Below are 18,776 nucleotides of genomic sequence, written 5' to 3' on the forward strand. Positions count from 1 at the left end.
TCGGTGCAGTACAGAGGTATGAGAACTAGTGTAGGTAATAAACTCAGGAAAGCAAAAAAAAACAATTAATGAGATATTCATTTACCAGGGGTAATTAGGGCTCTGCTAAGCTGACCATATTGCCTCCTTGTCTAAACCAGCTCAGGAATCCCTGCATGGCACTTCTATCAAAGAAACAGATCTGTAGGGTGACACTTGCTCGCCTCATCTTTTTTATGGTACATGTGTGCAAGCAACTATGTGGGAAAAAACTCACTTCAGGTGTTCTGCATTGAACCAGAGGAGCAGAAGTAAAGAAAACACCTGCAAACTCCTACATGTATTCTTGAAAAGGAATTCATTTAATCACAGATGAACACATTCTCTTAATCAGCCAGTTATTTCTTCTCTAAAAATCTCACATTTTATCCATACTTATTATAATGCATCAGAGAAAAATCACGACTACCATTTTAAATCAGCATCACAGTTATATAAGAAAGGCCACTGTTTTGCTAGTAAAAGTTTCTCCTCACAGTTTAGAGTTAAGCTGTGTCAGCATCTTCTCGAGCTTTATTGCTAGTGTCATGTTACCTTTAATCCTTAATTTTCCTGACATGAAGGCCAGGGTTGGCTTCAGTTTACCTAAAAAAAAAAATGGAACCATCAGAACATGAAAAGGAACTGGAGACAGCCTGCACACAGGAAAATATAATGCCACTGCAGTGAGACCTAGCAGCTATATTGCTACCAAGTTTTGCTGTAAAAGCAGTGCATATTTAGGGAACGCAGTTCAGATGTGCAGAACAGAAGTCCAGCAGCTTGACTGGATTCTTTCTGAAGCTACACTCGCTGATAGGATTTCAATACCTATTTAATATTTAGAAGCTCTTGTGCTCCTCCTGTTCACGGAAGAGTTCAGAAAAACCCAAGGAGTTCTAGCCTACACTCCCACTTGAGCCACAGTGCCAAAAGCTCCCCCATCCCAGGATCACAAAGCGAGGAGGCCGTCTATCCGCCCATCAGCAGCAGGTTTTCTGGGCACCAGTACCTGTGCCCGTCCTGGCGAATGCCTTTGTCGCTCACCTGTGAACATCTTCACAAAGTCGGCACTCGACATGCTCATAACCACATCAGCCGTCACAGAAGGCTTTCCAAAACCAGCGCTCCCACCCTTGGTTTTCAGGTCAATATACCAAGTGCCTCCTTCGTCACCTGAACGGACAGTGAGCAGAGGTGACAAGGCAGCAAAGAGCGCGGTGCCCTCCCTACTCCCCCTCTCAGGTGGCCGCTGCCGGGTCCGTCCGGAGCAGTTATGTGGCACTACATGCGCTGGCGGTGCTCTGCAGGAAGTTACCACTTGCCCCACGTTCTGCGGGCACGCAAAGCCGGCCTCTGGCAGATGCCCCGCAGCACCACGTGTCGGGGACACGGGCAGAAGGGCCCGAAGACAGCGCTTTGCTGACAGGGCTGGGGGCAGCTGGCGCTTTTATCGCGACCCTGCGAGCACCCCTGCCTGCCTGGTGCCACGCTAAGCCTGGGCCGTAGGGCCGGCGCGCTGGCAAAGCCTGCCCGCGTAGGCCAGCAGTGGCAGCAGCCTCCTGCACGCGCTGAAGCTGGTCCTGAGAAGGAGCATCACACAGGATGGAACAAAGGGTGCTCTGTTTCGGCATCAGCTTGGAAAGGTGAGTGGTTCTTGGAAAACATCGAGTGCCTTTTGCTAGTGAGTGTGTGCAGCTTTTACAAGTGATGGCCTTACCCGATAATTCAAACTGAAAGACACCCTGAGTACTTCTCACATACTCTTCACTCATGGCTTCCTGAATAACTCTGAATGTTTCTGCAACAGGACTCAATGGCTTGGCTGGAGCAGATTCTGGTCCTTCATGCTGAGAGCTGCTTAATTTCTTCTCCTCTTTGAATGCTTGGGAAGCACCTACAAGAAAGAGATTATTTTTCTCTTTCAACTGCAAAACACTTCAAAATTGCATGTAGAAACATGCATAGAGAACTCTGTTTGAAAAGATTTATGCTTCACAGTAGGGAAAATTATTATATTCCCATTTCAGTATTAATGCCGATAAAAGACATTTTTTGCACCTGGGAATCTGAACAGGTGTACAGCACTAAAGGTAATTCTGCAATATATTTCACTTCCTAATACGTCAAAAGAAAAGTGAAATTAGAACCACAGAAGAATTCTAATTCTGACCATTCCCAGTTCATTACAAAGGCTTACACAGCACATTGTTTTCTAACGCAATCTATACACTCCTGACAGCACTCACAAAAAACAAATCAGTGTCTTAATAAACAACACTTTCACCTCAAAATACTTCTGTCTTGTCCATCTTGCTAAGAACGTGGATATTTTCATTAATTTTTCTGCAAAGGCTTCTAAGCTGTAAACCAATTCACTGCTTTAATCAGCATTTTATTACACTGCAGTGAACATGTACATCTAACAATGAAGTACCGCACTTGCAATTTACAAGGCTGATCCGGTTGAACAGCCCCTAAAAATGTTGTAGGAAGTCTCTTAGGTGTCTATTCTGTCAGTCCCTACTAAATAACCAGCATTGTGAGGCCCAGGGAACTAACACCATCCATCCCTGGCAGAATAGTCCTAGTGTGATTGCTCAAATGTTTTTTTCAAAGGAAAGGCACTCTGCTCAACCTTTGTCTCCTCTGCTCTTCTCTTTTCCCTATTTCAGCACTCTTATGAAACCTGTTTAACATTCTTAGTTGTCCTCCAAATTGAAACACTAATTCTGAAAAAGCAAACCTGACACTTTTCTAAAACCAAAAATTTCTCCAGTTCATCTAATAGATATTTAAATTGTGTAAAATGTGCAAGTTTCATCTAAGAAGCAATGGAGGCTCTACATTGTGTTCTTATGTATAAATTCACCAATGCAACTGAAACACTCCTGCAAAATGTGCTCCTTGCTATTTAATTTCTTTTTCCAGCAGTATTTACCTGTGACCTTCATACTACCACAATTCAGATGGTTAAAAAAGAATTCTTCAAAATAAAGCACTGATTTTATATCATGAAAGCCCTACAGGTGTGAACATTCTTTCCCTAGCTTTAAGCACTGTCACTTCCATAAATCATACCCTCCAAATGAGAAAAACGGTTTTGCTAAATAACTTGAGTGGAATCTGAGCTCTTGGGAGAAAAGAAAAAAACACTTAAAATAGAGAGGGCATTCATTACCATCAGAAATTATCAACTTTTACACACAGTGCTTTCCCTACCATTTCGTTCTTGTTTCCTGGCTGTCACATCAGTTTCAACATCCAAGAAGAAGTCAGGCATCAGCGGGTGACCTAAAAGGGAGGAAAAATGTAATAGTAAATCCAAGTAAACCTGGACAACACAAACAGTAAAACAATTCCTATAAAATTACAGCCAAGTTTGTAAGAAGGAAAGACATAGCATAAAATAACATGTTCAGAGTTTAGTTCATTTAAAATCTGACCTAGAAGCTTCTTAAAAGTTTCTGAAGAAAAAAAAAATACAATTTATCTCACTAGCTGGTAAATAGTAATATATGTACCTACAGTGCAGGTACATTTTCTTTTCAGTAAAGAAAAATTTTTTTAATCTAACAGGCACTTGACAATTACATCCTCAGTGGACTTGACGCATGTGCTTTCCAGGAAGGCACATTCTTAAAGCTGAGGCAAAGCAACTTTTTACAGACTAATTTAAGGGCCCCTCAAAACAGAACTATATTAATATTCTCCATACAGCCTTCCCTCCTTACTCAACTTACTTGTCACCTTAAAGGTCTGCTTTACCTGGTGCAATTGCATAAACATCAAAATCCTTAACTCCTTCTTCTCTCAGCAGAACTTCATCAATAATGAAGTTTCCAGTGAAACTTTTTGGTTTTGTTAAAATGCAATATGCAGCATCTGCAAGGATGTCCGTCTTCCTGCACTGTTTCTCTATTCCATGTCCTCCAAGCATATCCATAGCAGCTGTATGTATGGCTATAATGTTTGGAGAGTAAGAAAACAAAGCTTTAATACTGGTGACATGAAATTCCCATTTGTCTGGCAAGCACACAAACTTTTGTTTTCCTTTCGTGAAAAAGGAAGACAAAGCTGTGAAATACTAACAACCAACAAATAATTCTCTACAAGCACCAGTGGAATAATGGGCAGGACTTTATGACACTTACATCCCTCTATACCTTTATCAGTGGCCCCATCCCCCTCCATTCATTTTCTCCAGGTTGTTTGGGGAATGAAAAACTAACAGGAGAACTATTTTTCTCAAAGTGAATGTATGATACATCAGTTATTAAGAGGTATTTCCTTTGGTAATTATCACACTGAAAATCCTTGTAGTAACTCCCACGAGATACCAAAGTGTCTCTCCTAAGTTAATGACAAACCAAATAGCAAAAGCTCAAATAACTTGTTCAATATTCCATAGAAAGGCTGTGTTAGAACCAAGAATAGAAGCCAGATCTCCTAAGCTTCTGGTTGCTTGATTAACCAATTCTACTAACTTCTGCACCATTCCATTAGTCTCCTTTGTGCTTCCCCCAAGGGAGCTACTAACACTGTGGCATGTTCCAGTCAAAGTCTGTAATTTGCTCTTCCAGGCTGAGGTATCCATTCCATTTTTCTTTCATCCTGTTCCACACAGAAGCTGTTGGGTCATAGCTTTTGACATTTGCCATGTAACTGGTTTCCCCTCATACAGTTCTGCTTCTGACTTTTTCCCATCTAGACTCAACACTCTGCCCCCAAGTTTTGGGACAGATTTGCAAATCCTCTCCTACACCTGGGGCTGGCAGATCCTGGAGGTGGAAGGATAAACTTGATTTTAAATCACTTTTGTCCTCCTTTCAGTGCTTCCATGCTACAGAAAGTAACAGCAGCTTTGATGCAGAAATGATCCCAACATCCCTTAAAAAGCAAAGGAGAGGCACTGTGCAAGACACATCTATCTAAGCTGGATCATCCACCTTCCAGAGTAGGAACTGGGAAAAAAGACTTCAGTCTTCAATGCTGGCCAGGGAGATCCTGTGTAAGCGTTTTCTAGAAAAGTGCAAGAGTGGGTAGATGTCTTTGTTGACTCCCTTATTTTACTCTTCTGTGGTGAGGATTAGCCCCTAGGTTTCATTTACCTTTGACCAACTGCAGCTTCTTTTTTTCAGTTCAACTGAACTGCTATAAATATGCACCTGAATAAAAAAGTGGCAGATATACTGTACAAACACCTAGGTCTCCCTAGGTCTTTTTTCTCATTTTTAACGATAAGAAATAAATTTGCCTTTCTTTGATCCTCTGAAATTCAACCTGTCCTGCAAGATTTATTTTTTTTTTAAATAACTACCAACAGTTCAGAGAATATTTCTGTCAAATTTTCTGATTAGATTTACCAGGTTTTGTTGACCTGAATATATTCCACTATTCTGAGGATTCATTAACCTGTTCGTTTTTTCTGGCTCACGCCTCTGCCAATTCTCTGTTAGTGTCTACAATTATTCTTCCGAGCACAGCAAGCCTATGTGCACAGACTGAAGCAAAAAGGTTTTAAGCAGGTACTGCCTAATAGTCTGGCTGCACATTATTCCACCTATTTCATACAGAGTGCTGCTGGTTTTCCTCTAACGCACACAAAGAGTCTTCCAGTTCTGTCCCAGGATACTCTACTATTCATACACAGTCTTAGTGATAGGATTGCTCCTTGCCCTTTTGGTAGTCTGTTTCACTTTTAGATAAATGAAGAGCTCCTGGCATCTTATTACCAGCATACTTTCACATGTTTAAAGAGTTGAACTAATCAACAAGACACTGGCATCCATACTAGCACTGAGGCTAATCACATTTGTAAGAGATTATAGTAGATTTTTTAATTAAGAACTTTGCACAGAGTGTATTTTAGACACTGTGTAAGTCTGTATCTCTATCTCTCAGGTGATCACATGAAAGTAGTTAACTTTCTCCTTTTGGAAGATAACCCTTTCGAAGGAACATTTTTTGTACTGCAGAATTTGCATATTATTATTCTTTTTTATACTTGAGTGCACATCAGTTTTCATGGAGGCATCACTGATTTATACAAATTTTGAGAGCTCATCAAATGTTTCTAACAGTCTTATACTGAATGGGCAAGATGAATTCAGTAAATACCAAGCTCTGTCTGCATACCTTTGATTTTACAGAAAGCTTAATGACATTTTAAATTACTTTGCAGCATCTCAGAGAGAAATCTTTATTAAAAAAAGCATTTATTAGAATATAGTGTTGTCATTTGTAAACTGAATCTTCCTGCACTTGCAAGCCTCATGTTCTGCAGGTTCCTGAGCGGAACAGATACTAGCTGCACTCTATAACAAGTGCCAGCTTCTGCAGTGTTACCCTCTTACTTATTTTAGCAGGTATAAATATGTAACCAAGGACACAGTGTCACTCCAGTGCACAAAAGAAAGATACTGCTTTCTTTGGTTTGAGTTTCCTCCCCAGTAAGAAGGTCAGATTTTGTAGAAGTGTAGTTAATACCATCACAGACATCCTTTAATACCAGAACATATCTGGGACACTGGTACTATTACTGACATTTGGAGTGCTACAGCATATGCAAACACTGCAAAGAAATAATATATTCAGCTATGCAACATAAGACTTAATGTAACTTCTGCCTGTAAAGTTAGCCATCCCTCTGAAAAATTTTTCATCATGAGTGGGTGGACAAATTCTCCCAGGTTCTGTCTTCCTTTGCCATGAAAAACAAGAGGTCAAATTATTCATATGGGTGGGGGAAAACACCTACATTACAAAATAAAAACCTAGTATAACCAGCTAGTCTCTGCAGGAAGAATTCTTTAGCTTTCAACAGTACGTTGGGACCCATAAAACCACCAACTCATTTCCACAATAGTAGTGGATGTTTTCTCCAGCATATCCAGAATCATAGAGAGAAGGTGTTGAAGAATCAGAAAGCCGTGGAGGGTGCACATAATGTGCCTATGCAGTGTGGAAATTTACAAGACACAGGTAATCTTGTAAGACCTTTTGCATGAGAAAATAAGTCAAATTAGTAATCTTGTCTGCAGCTTGATACCATGCCTCTCTGTCTGAATTAGATACTCTGGATTAATTCTTTCACTGTCCCTAACTCTCACAGTTTACACTGCTTAATCAGTCAGTGACCAAAAACCACAAAATAGTAGGTAAAAGATCAACTCTGCAAATTACTCCTACATACAGGATTCCAAGGAGATATAAAACCCATTTAGCAGTGGCATTTTAGGGACAAGCCAGGTAGGAAGAGCATGAGGTCTAGGGAGCTAAAGGCTTTAAGAACCAAGTTTCATGGCTCTATTCCAGACAACGAAGATAGATCCTGGGAAATCTCCATCGAAACTTTTCTGAGGTTTCCTTGGAGCACTCAGGAAGCAAGTATGTGGAAACAAGTGCATGTTTCCTCTAACTCCTTCAGAAATAAAAAAATACAATAGAGATCCAAAACCTGAAAGATAAGCTTTCACTCCACTGCCAGGAAGGCAATCCAGACCCTGAAATTACACGTGCAGTTGTCTTCAGTACATCAAAGGTGAAGAGCTTATCCTCCACAAAATAGTACAATTTTGTGATGATAATTATATAATTATCATTCAAAAAGTCGATCCCTTATGAAAATATTTCTGTGGATAAAACTCATAGTGTGAGCAGAATTATGAGGCATCCATTTACTGGGAGAATTTACGATGCAAGCATCCAGACCAATGAAAAAGGACCAGGTCTGTCAGACATACTAACCCAACAACTGAGTATCACCTGGAGGTGCAAAGAAACTCAGCTGATTTTGTCTGAAATAACTAAGTTTTGCTCATATTCCTCACTTTAGAGGAAGCAAATCAGAAAGTCCTAGTTCACACTAGCAGTTAAAAGGGTTTTCCAACAGAAAGATGTTGGAAAGTGTCTGAGTACAAACACTTCATACACCGCACCACTAGTCCCAGAAGAGGATCTTAGTTCATATTTTTATTTTCTCTTTCTTCTTCCCTCCCTCCACTCGTTAAGGGAATAAACTCTTCTGTTGTAATGTTTCATAACACAATGAATGAGCTCACACCATTAAAGGGCAGCATTACCCACTGTCTTTACTGATTTTAACATCAGTATTATTTCTGCACATAGTTGTATTTGGGGTGAATAGACAGGCCTCTTTGGCAAACAGCTGACCAGACCTCCAACAGCAGCCCTGATCCTCACTGACCCACAGACAACAAACTGAAGTTAATACAATGTGGGAGCACTGAGTTGTTTTTCTTTCACAGAGCTCTTTAATTTCCTATGCAAGCAAGCAGAAGGTTCTGTGAACAATCATTTGTTGGCCTGCTGCGCCAAAACTTCTAGGAAAAAGGGGTTTTTTTAATTATTTCTGCATTTACAGAGATATATATCTTGTCAGTTCCATCCACACTCTGGCAATTTAGCAAGGAATTCTAAATAGTACTACATGCACAGGCATTTAATACCTACTAATGAAAGCATGCTAATACTTTTGTGATTCTGTCCAAACCAAAACTCTGGGTGCATGAGAAAGAGCACAGACAAGCCAAATACCACACAGATGCTTCAGCCACCTGAAAGGGTTGAGTGGGTTGCAAACTAGCTGAAGATGAGTTTGGATCACAGTGGCAACAGTCTAGTGGGATCTAGGAATGAGAACTATCACCATGAAGGAAGAACAAAGAATATGCAAAAGAACTGCTTGGTCTCCTGAATCAATTCCAGAAGAAGTCTAAAATATATTCAAAGTCAAATAAAACAGGCCATAGAAGAAAAAAATACAGAAAGTCATTATTTTAGTATCATTAAAAAAAATAAATCACCTGTTTTAGGCCACAAAGCATTGACAGCAACTTCTCCTCTAAATTCTTCTGCCATTCCCAAGACACACATGGACATCCCATATTTAGAAATGGTATAAGCTAAGACAAGAAGTAGAAAAAAAGATAAAAATTTACACTCTATCAACAGAACTTTAATTATGAAGGAAAGTAAAACCAAATGATTTGTTCATAAGGAAAATTTTTTGGGGAGAAACCAGTATCTTCCTAGAGTCAAAATCTCTCCCTTCTCCCCACCACCCCCAGCAGATACAAACTGTAGTTTGCCATCTGTACATTACAAATGAGAGCTACATGTTTTGACAAAAACAGTGACTGAAGCCTAGCTATATGGTGGTTTTGTTGTGCTTTTTATACACAGCATGACAAGAGTGCTCAATTTTTTCAAGAGACCTAAGGTATACTATGCAACCAAACTAGTATTCTGCAGAAAACAAAAAGGGGACAAAAAAAATAGAAAAGGAAATTCTAAATCCTCATCATCTACCTATTTTGAGAAGGGAAACTTTTGGGGAAAGAACTGGGACTTGCTGGACGAGTTTAACATGACAACAGTCCAATATTGAAAGGTTTTTTTACAATTTTAAAATGAGCAACATTAACCTCAAGACAAAATGGGGTCCCTTTCCCACCTCAAAATTAATTTCCATTTTAAAAGACAACATTGAGCTTTATCTCTATTAAATCAAATGTGAAGGTGAATTGGTAAGAAAATAGGGTTTGGGTTTCAATCTCTATTTGGAACAGAAAATATTTTGTAGTCTTAAGGATTCCCATGAAAAAGCACAGACTCTTACCTTGAAAACATTCTTGTAAACATAAAGGATGTATTAGGCTATGAAACCTGCACTACATTTTCCCACAAAACAATTTCTTTTAGGTTAGGTACAAAAGACTCTGGGGAACCATTAGTGCCAGTTTGTATATAGTGCTAAAGATACAAGATCTGGCACTCTGGGCTGGCACTCCTGCATATTTCACCACATATTCACATGGTTCTCAAAAAATAACAACAATGACTCTCAATGCTACTCACCACAGTGATTTTTGAACCACATGGGATTCAGATTCATAGGAGGGCTGAGGTTCAGGATATGGGGGTTCCTACTCTTCCTCAAGTGGGGAAGGCATGTTTTAGACCTGAAAGACAGATTCAGACAAATCAGTCACCTCTTATTTTATGGAACACCTATAATTACCGTTAAAGCCATACTAGCAGACCAGTATTTTCATTTTCATAAAAGTCTAACACTAAGCTGGGACCCTGCCCTTTATCAATTATTAAATTGATATAAAGAACAAAAGAAACTAAAATCTGTCCTAGCTCACTTATCTCAGGCCTAGTATTCATTCCTGATAACAGAACCACATTCTCCAAATAGTGCAGCAGCATCTCCCAAAGCTGATTTTTCAGATGCTCAGAAGCCATAATCTCCTTGTAATAGTTCTGGTAGGGCAACAAAACACTGTGAGGCAACAAGTGCAACAAGTGCAGAGAGTATCATTTAGTTGTAAATATTTTCTCTTCTGATCCCATACCTATTTCTTCTTTAAAACCATGTTAAAGAAATAATACTGTTGAGTGAAAGGCTATTACAAATATTCCAAGCAAAACTGAAAACCTATTCTCTGCTGACTGGAAGAGTCACTACTTCATTCAACTTAAGAATTTACACGTATCTGTAAACCATTACTTTTACTTCATAGAAACCATCATTTGACTTCACTTCTAGCACTAGGGTACATGTTTACATTTGATCTCCACTGGATAATTTTTAAACAAGCTTCACAGGGAACAGTACCACAGTGGACTATACTACCAACCTACTTATTCACACATTTCAACAGGACCTATGCATACTGTCAGCCACAGAAGGGACACCTTCAATTGCAAAATCATCAAAGTAGTAAAGTAAATAATTTATCACCCGCTTAAATGTCCTGGCGTCTCAACTCTTTTCAGTGGCAGTCTGCGAGCTTCACTATCAGATGTCTCCACTTCTTAATACACAGGACCCAAGAATATGTCAATGGGTATACTCCATAAAATGGGACATCCTCCCTACCCCTCCACAGACAAAAAGTCCACACCATCTTTTTTCTAGCTTTTTAACTTTCTGAATATTAAATTGAAAACAGATCTCTACAAATTACAAACAGAAGCAACATACAAAGCAAGGGGAAGAAAAGGCTAAAATGCTTAAGTAGGTCTTCCCAATTGACAGTTATAATAGCAATGACAAAGACCATTTGTAACTTCCCTTGAGAGGCCCTAATATTTCAAATGCTCTTCCATTTACAGAATCTGCTTTTTAATCTTTTTAAGGCAGAGTAACACCCAAAGGAAAGATGACTAAGAATTCTCCATTAATTTGGAATAGCTAGATGTACCATCAAGAATTGTTGCTGTTGGGTGGTGAGGGGGAAACAAAGCTTGCCACTGGCAATACAGTGGAACCCAGAAATTTAGCAAGAGATATCCACAGAGTGTTTTCTGGAATGCCAAGCTCCAAAACCAACTTTCCTTTCTGAGTGCAAAACCACTTACATTTACAGCCTTTCAAAAGCAGACATCACAGGGTGGAAGCACAGAAATCCCACTTTGCAAGCAGTCTTTCTTTCTTCCACCGTCTTCTCTCCATGCTATCTCCATGCTGTGCACATGTCTCTCTAATTCAGAAAGCTGCTATTCATGTGTGTCTTTACATTATTTTAATAGAAAATCCCTTCACTGATTCTTAGCAAAAGAACATTAAGGAATATAATCATAATATCTGATAACTAGTTTCATCTGCACAAAGGAGAACAACAGACACTATTCTAGATAAAGCTTCGATACAGAAGTTCCTGATCACATCAGGCAATAACTGAATTTAGAGAATCTGCATCATCTTAAGGGCATTTTTTTTTAAACACAGCCCCATCAAAATAAAAGTTTTTCTCTTAAAACAGAGCAGCTTTAAATGACATCCCATAAATCTGATTCCACCTGCTGAATCCATTTCCAAAAAATGAACAAAATAAGGACCACAGAAATTATGAAATCAAGTCTTGTTATATTAATTTATATAGAATTGATACACTGAAAGTAGGTGAAGAACACTTTACATTGTTAAGGTACATCTTTACATTTCTGTTTCAACTGTACTAAGTTATATAATGTCTCTAAAGGTGAGAAAGAAGCTTATGAGAAGGAAGCTGACAAAAAAGACGTACTTGATGCATGCAAGAGTTAGTCATTTTGCCTGAAATGAAAGAACAGACAGTATTTATCAAAGCCAAGCTGGAGCTCTGTCTGAAATAAACTGGTTTCTGCCTCCTACCTGCATGGAGGGGCTTGTGAACGTTTAATGACTACAGTAATAAGGTTCCTGTTTACTCCAACTTGCAATCAATCCTTGCAAATATTAATTTCAAATCAGTTGTCCAATAACAATAACAATTTCCTGCAAGCACATGTAGAATACTTGCACTTCAACTCTAGGGCAGCAAGACAGCTACACAATTTCTCAGAAAAACTGAGATAACATTTTGTTACAATGTTACATTTTGTTACAATTACTTTGCTTCCTTCTCTCAGCACTTACGTAAGGTAGGTTCCTCGTACATTGACTTCCATCATAAGATTGACCTTCTTCGTTTCTGTTTCCAAAGTGCCAGTCAAAGAGATGGCGCTTGCATTGTTCACCAAAATATCAATCCCTGGTTTTAAAATAAGCCATTTCGTATTAGCATTTAAAGACAAAAAACATTAGAAAGGCTGTTCTTTTCTGGTTTTGTTTTAACAATCTGCCTGTTAACCTCTACCCAACACCTTAGCATACCTCCAAAAGTCTTCACAGCTTTCTCCACAGCATCAATAACTTGCTGTTCTTCCCTCACATTAACGACGCATGGCAAAGCCTTTCCTCCAGCTGCTTCAACTGCACAATTAAAAAATTAAACATTTAGAAATTTGGTCTCGGAACAAATAGCATGAACCTACTGAGAATCTCTCATTCAGTGACATGCTTCAGGAAGGCATTGAGAACTGCACACTCAAATGGCGACCTTTCTACACATTGCATAAAGAACAGGGAAGCCAAAATCAAATCCTAACACTGAGAATGTGTATGGTACACACATACAACCCAAATTAACATAGCATTTCCACATCTTTACACATACACAACTTCATTACAGTAATATTTTGATACCTCCCAGCATTCCTGGGAGGCAAGAAAAGCACTAAGCTTACTTTACTAAATGCGAATTGGAGCTAAGAGAGCCTGTGCAGTTTTCCACTCAGGTATGACAATTAAGCTATTGCATACACCCAGCCCAGCACCTGAAGCCCACCCTTACTTATTACAACTTACTCTCTGCTGCAGCAGTGTAGATAGTCCCTGGAAGAGTACGATGAGGCTCAGCTGTCTTGGCAGCTATCACAATGTTTGCACCATCCTTAGCAGCTTTCAAAGCAATGGCTTTACCAATGCCCCGGCTTGCACCCGTGATGAAGAGAGTGCATCCTGCTAGTTTCCTAAAGGTGAAGGGAAATGGAGGGTAAAGAAGAGGGAGAACAAAGCAAAACATGTAAATCACTGACGTTTAGCACTCTTTAAGGGCAAAAGTAATTAGCACAGTCTCTCAACCAGACAAGTGCCTTCATCATTTTACTAAGAAAGCAGCCCCTAATTATAAAAGAAATGGCTACAGCAAAGTACAGTACCACCAAAGGTAAGACCACTCTCTCCAAGCTTGCAAACACTACAAAGCATAAAGCTTACACAGGTCACCCAATTACATTTCCCCATTTTTGTAAAGTGATCCAACACACTGTTTACAACAGAGCTGCCACCTTCTCCAACAATGGAAAAGGATAATGTTGTAAAAACAAAATGCCAGTTTCTAATGAGATAACACACCTACACAGCTCCTTGTAATTTACTAGTCACAGCCCTTTAAACACAAAAAACCTGCTGCCTCAACATGGTATAAAGTTCAAGTCCAGAACCATAATGACAATGCAGGGTGCCACATGCAAGCACCAAAAACTTGATTTTCAGAAATGGCAATTATTTTTCTTAAGTGTTTTACGCTAAACTCAACAGTTTCCCAGTAACTACCTTTAATTCAATAGGTCCCCCCCAAAAATGGGTCCAATCAAAACCTCTGGAGAAACTACCAAGTTTTAGAGTGTCAGAAAGATGTCTGGCTTACACAAACAATGTCACTGAATTTTTGTAAGAGGAAAAGATCAACTCCAGTTTAAAGTATATTTGACAATAAAGCCTCTTAGACCACAGGTTTTCCATATGAAGGAATGTGGATTTCAGTGTACTGCATAAAGCTTGTGTTGCTTTCCATAACTCTGTGGAAAATACCAAGAGGGCCAAGTTTTCAACCCAGTTAGAGAATGCACATGAACTATGTGCTACAGCAACTCCACTTTTCATTCACATCACAAATGTTACACACCAGCCCCCAAGCTCGCATTAATCTTCCTGTCAGTCCGGGCCAGACTTGACTTACTACTGTTTCTCCAGGTCTTGTTTTCCCTCCAGTCTCAGAGCACCCCTCTCCAAAACACTCTCTAGGAGGTTGTTTACTTTCAGAAAGCAGAAAACTGGGATGGGGCAGGGAGGGCTCTTCCCCTATAGTGGCATCTGTGGGGTTCCAGGAAGCCAATGAAGCCCTGCAGGTGCCATTTCAAACAGCTTTCCTCTGCAAAACTAGGTCATAGAGGGGCACAGGAAGAATAATCTCAAAACAGCACAGCAAATCACAAAAAACGTGCTGCCAAGAGTAGAGTCACACACACAGTGAGGGAAGGCCATCTGTGGAATACATAGTCAGACTGTAAAACTCAGTCAAATAACGCCAGAATCCGACTTTCTACCCAGCCAATATGAGGTCAGCAGACTCCACCTTAGGCAGGGAAGATGTAAATGGATTCCAGCAAGAGGCAGCTCTTCAGGAGAAAGAATCTGAGGAAAGCTGGCAGGGCTTTAAGCCCCCCCCAGGGGCAAGAGTGGTCCATTCAAGAAGACAACTAGATGTACCAGGAGACCAGCATGGCTACACAGGGAACTCATGACTCAGCTCCCACGTACAAAGGTGTCATATGGGGATCAGAAGCAAGGACAGGCCACAAATGAGGAATCAGAAATATCATCTGGGCTTGGGGGGTGGTGTCAGGAAAACCAAAGTTCACCCACAGCTGAGGCTTGTGAATGACATTGAGGGCACGGGGGGTTCTGCTGCTACACTGGTAGTGAAAGCAGGCCCTTTGCTCAATGGGGTGGTGAAAGCAAGGTTTTCAATGCCATCTCACAATATTTTTGCATCCAATTTAAGATATTATGGTCTGGATGGGTGCACAACTTGACGGGTAAAAAACTAGTTGGTTGATCAGGCTCAGAGGGTGTTGGTTAGTAAGTCATACTCTGTCCAGAGACCGGTACCAACTGGGGTACCACTTCTGCTCCTGGACCAGTCCTGTTCAACATCTTTATCAGCAACCTGAAGGAGATGATAAAATGACCTGGGGTTAGACAACAACCCCTCACAAGCTTGAGGACTGGGCTGCTATAAAGAGGGTCCCCAACAAGCTAGATGAAGAGGAGCCACATGAGATTCTACAAGGACAGATACATAGTTCCGCACCTGGGAAGAAAAAGTCCCTGCAACGACACAGGCTGGGGGGCTGAATGGCCAGAGAGCACTCTCCTGTAAAGGTCCTGAGGGACCTGGCAGAGAGCAAGCTGCGCATGAGCCGGCAGTGTGCCTGGCAACAGAGGCCAGCTGCATCCTGGGCTACAAGAACACCATAACCACATGATTGAGGGAAGGGGTTATGCCCCTCTGTTTGGCACTCATGAGACCACACTTATATCCTGTGATGAGTTTTGGGTCCCTCAAGAGAAGGTATGTGTTGACAAATGGGAGCAAGTTCCACGAAGTGAGACAGAGATGGCTGAAGGCTCAGCACTTGTGTGAGAGGGCCAGTTCAGCCTGGAGAACAGCTGGGGCGGGGGGGACCTAGCAGCAAACCCCCACAATACCTATGCAGTGATAGATGAGATGGAGCCAAGCATACATGCTATGGTACAGCACAGCAGGATGAGAGACTGCAGGCCCTTTCAAACTGAAAGTAAAGGTTCAGACTGAAGGGGTTCAGACTGTCCTCCCCAAGACAACAGTCAGAAACAGAGCAGGGAACTGAGATGTTTGCAGCCTTGGAGGTTTTCAAAATCCAAATGGACAGCAACCTGAGCAGTTCTGTCTGATCTCCTAACTGACCTGGCTTTCAGCAAAAGGTTGGCCTGGAGACCTCTCAAGGGTCCTTCCAACCTGAATTAGCCAATGATCCAATCTGGAAGAGTCCCAGCCACAGATTCAATTCCTTTCCCCAAATTATTATTCTACTCAAAATGTCAGAAAACATATACTATCCATTCCGGTTACACTCTCTAGTTTTCCCCTCCAACCTTTTCTACACTGGCCATCACCCTCAGGTCTTCTTTTTTCTCAGCACAACTGCACCACCAGCCTACATAAACCTCCTTTTTCTCCCTAGGCTTACAATCACCACTGACTACATGCGCTCTCTGGAGCTTCCTTCCTTCAATTCTGGCCCCACAATCTCAAGTTCTGTCCCTACAGCCCACAGAAATAGTGCTCACCAAAATAAGCAAACCCCTACCAACAAGAAAAATTCATTTTCACTTCATCTCCTCTGAAACACTGAGCTGACTTGATACTCTCACATTCCTTTTATGTTTTTTTTTTTTTAAATCATTCTTGCTTCTTTCTTGACTTGCTTCTTTCTTGACTTACTTCTAAGACACACTTCTGTGTCTCACTCAAGAAGTTTCATTTATCCTCTGGTGGACAGCATCTACAAAGCCAGATGCACCAACCTCTTGAAATGTTTATTCAGTGTCCCCAAAATAACTTATCAGAATTTAGAACATTTTGTTCTGATAAGCAAGCTGAGAAGCTTGCAAGGCTTTGCATTTACTTCTTAATTCACTTAGCAGTCCAGTAGTTTATAAATGTTTAAAGCATGTGCTTGACTAAAATTGCTTATGACCTGTGTTGTTACATCTTTATTGCTTCCATCGCAGTCGAATTCTGGTAATAAGATAGAAAATGTCAAATTCACTGCTGTGCCCTGCAGTCTCCAGGATCTTGAAAAAAATAAGATAGGTTCTTTTCTCATCAGGACTACTCATACAGAAACCTGCAGGTCATGTCAAGGACACTTTTTACAGCTTGCTTACACACACATTAGAAATTTAATGAATAATCCTGTTTATAACATACAGGAACAAATAATACCAACATATCTTCCCAGCTGTTTAGCAGTGCTGGCTCTGAAGAAAGGCAGAAAATGTCTCTAAATTAAGATCCTATACTACAAAAAAATGTCATTGCCAGGTAAGAAAGTATGGGCTTGGATTAAGTGAGAGAGAAGAATAGTTTAATATATATAAAATTACAAATATGCTACCCAGTTTAGATTAAAGTTCTCCAATAACTGTTTTCACTGCAAAACCCTCCGCTCAAGAACAGTGACTAATGATCCTCACAAAGATTTCCATGGCCTCTGCCCGCCCCCACCTGCCCGCTTATGTCCTGGACTTGTTTCCAACCTCTCTGCTATGGGGAAACTCCTCCACCCAGACCGATATTACCACACCTTGCTCAAGCACAGGCAGGTGACCCCACGGCTGGCGGGACAGTAAAACAACAGCTGTCATTACATCAACACACAAGGACCAGCACATCTGCTTGTGGCTTAATCGCATTTCTGTTGAAGTCAATAAAACCATCTGTCTCAATTCTTACAGCGGGTTCAGCCCCACCGAGCAATTTACCCCTCTGGCATCAGCTCACTGGGCAACCCGAATCCCTCTCATGGTGTTGCGCAGGGTCTCTGCGTGAAAGCTGAAGCGGGGAACAACGGGCCAAAGGTGGAAGCTCGTGGAAGATCTGCCAAGCGCAGGGGCAGCACGGCGAGGGCAGAGGGCGGCGAGCGAGGCCACCCCCAGGCCTAGCCCGGGTGGCGAGCAGCCTGTGGGGAGGGCAGCGCTGCCCCCAGGCGGGGAAGCCAGTCACTGCGGCCGCGTTCGTACCGTCCGGGACAAGAATTCACTTTCACAGAAGCGCTCTCCTGCGTGACCCGCCCCAGGGGAACGCAACCCGGCGGCGCGGCGAGCGTCCACCAAACCACCTCGGCACCACGACAGCCGCCGGCCGAAGCCCACCTCGCCCCCCGCCCCGAGGGGCCTCCAGCGGCCGGGAGCCACTGCTCCTCCTTCAGCCTCGCCCCCGGCCCCGCCGCTTTGCCCGCCGCCGGAGGAGCGGAACGCGGCGGCGTAGGGCGAGGGGAGCAGGGTGTCTGCGCCGGCGGGGGGACCGCGGAAGGAGAGGGGAGGGCTGCGGCGGCTTACCCCGTGTTGGGCAGCATGGCGGCGCGCAACGGGCCGCCCGGGGCGGGGCGCGGGCGGGAAGGGCGCTGGGGCCGCCGCGCTTCGCGCAGCCGCCGCGGCGAAGAGGGGCGGAGCAGAGGGGAAGGGCCGCCCCCCTCTGCCGGCCGCCCCCCTCTGCCGGCCGCCCCCCTCTGCCGGCCGCCCTGGCATGTTCGGGGCCGGCGGGGGCTGAGCCGCGGCCCCCGGGTTCTGCCGGCCGCGGGAGGCGGCCCCTGGGTACAGGCGGGGCTGGGGAAGCAGCGCGCCCGGCTGCGTGAGGGAGGCTGTGAGTAGAGCAGGGGGCCTGGTCGCGGATTTAGGCCAGCCCGAGAGCAGATTGGGGCCTACACGGGATGAAAAAAAGCAGAGTCGAGTGCTTTCCAACATCCTTGGGTTCCATGTTGCTTCAAGCTGACCTCCGTTCCCAGTCCTGCTCGAAACACTGGAGCTTTGC

General features: G+C 42.4%; 1 protein-coding gene across 2 annotated transcripts; it reads right to left on the reverse strand.

The window, feature by feature from the left end:
- Window positions 1-318: 318 nt before the first annotated feature.
- HSDL2 (hydroxysteroid dehydrogenase like 2) lies at window positions 319-18,377 on the reverse strand. Of its 2 annotated transcripts, none has more exons than XM_074813025.1 (11): window positions 18,305-18,377; window positions 13,223-13,386; window positions 12,689-12,787; window positions 12,452-12,566; window positions 9,901-10,004; window positions 8,847-8,945; window positions 3,787-3,981; window positions 3,241-3,312; window positions 1,739-1,915; window positions 1,066-1,194; window positions 319-624 (listed from the first exon to the last, which is right to left on the reverse strand). In XM_074813025.1, the coding sequence occupies exons 1-11, from the start codon at window positions 18,319-18,321 to the stop codon at window positions 512-514; spliced, it is 1,284 nt and encodes a 427-aa protein (XP_074669126.1). In that variant the 5' UTR covers window positions 18,322-18,377; the 3' UTR covers window positions 319-511. The 2 variants fall into 2 exon arrangements, with proteins under 2 accessions (XP_074669126.1, XP_074669127.1); XM_074813026.1 differs by lacking the exon at window positions 18,305-18,377 and adding an exon at window positions 17,729-17,754.
- Between the last annotated feature and the right edge of the window lie 399 nt (window positions 18,378-18,776).

The sequence above is a fragment of the Strix aluco genome, chromosome Z (genome assembly GCF_031877795.1).
Source record: "Strix aluco isolate bStrAlu1 chromosome Z, bStrAlu1.hap1, whole genome shotgun sequence".
NCBI classification, from domain to species: Eukaryota; Metazoa; Chordata; class Aves; order Strigiformes; family Strigidae; genus Strix; species Strix aluco.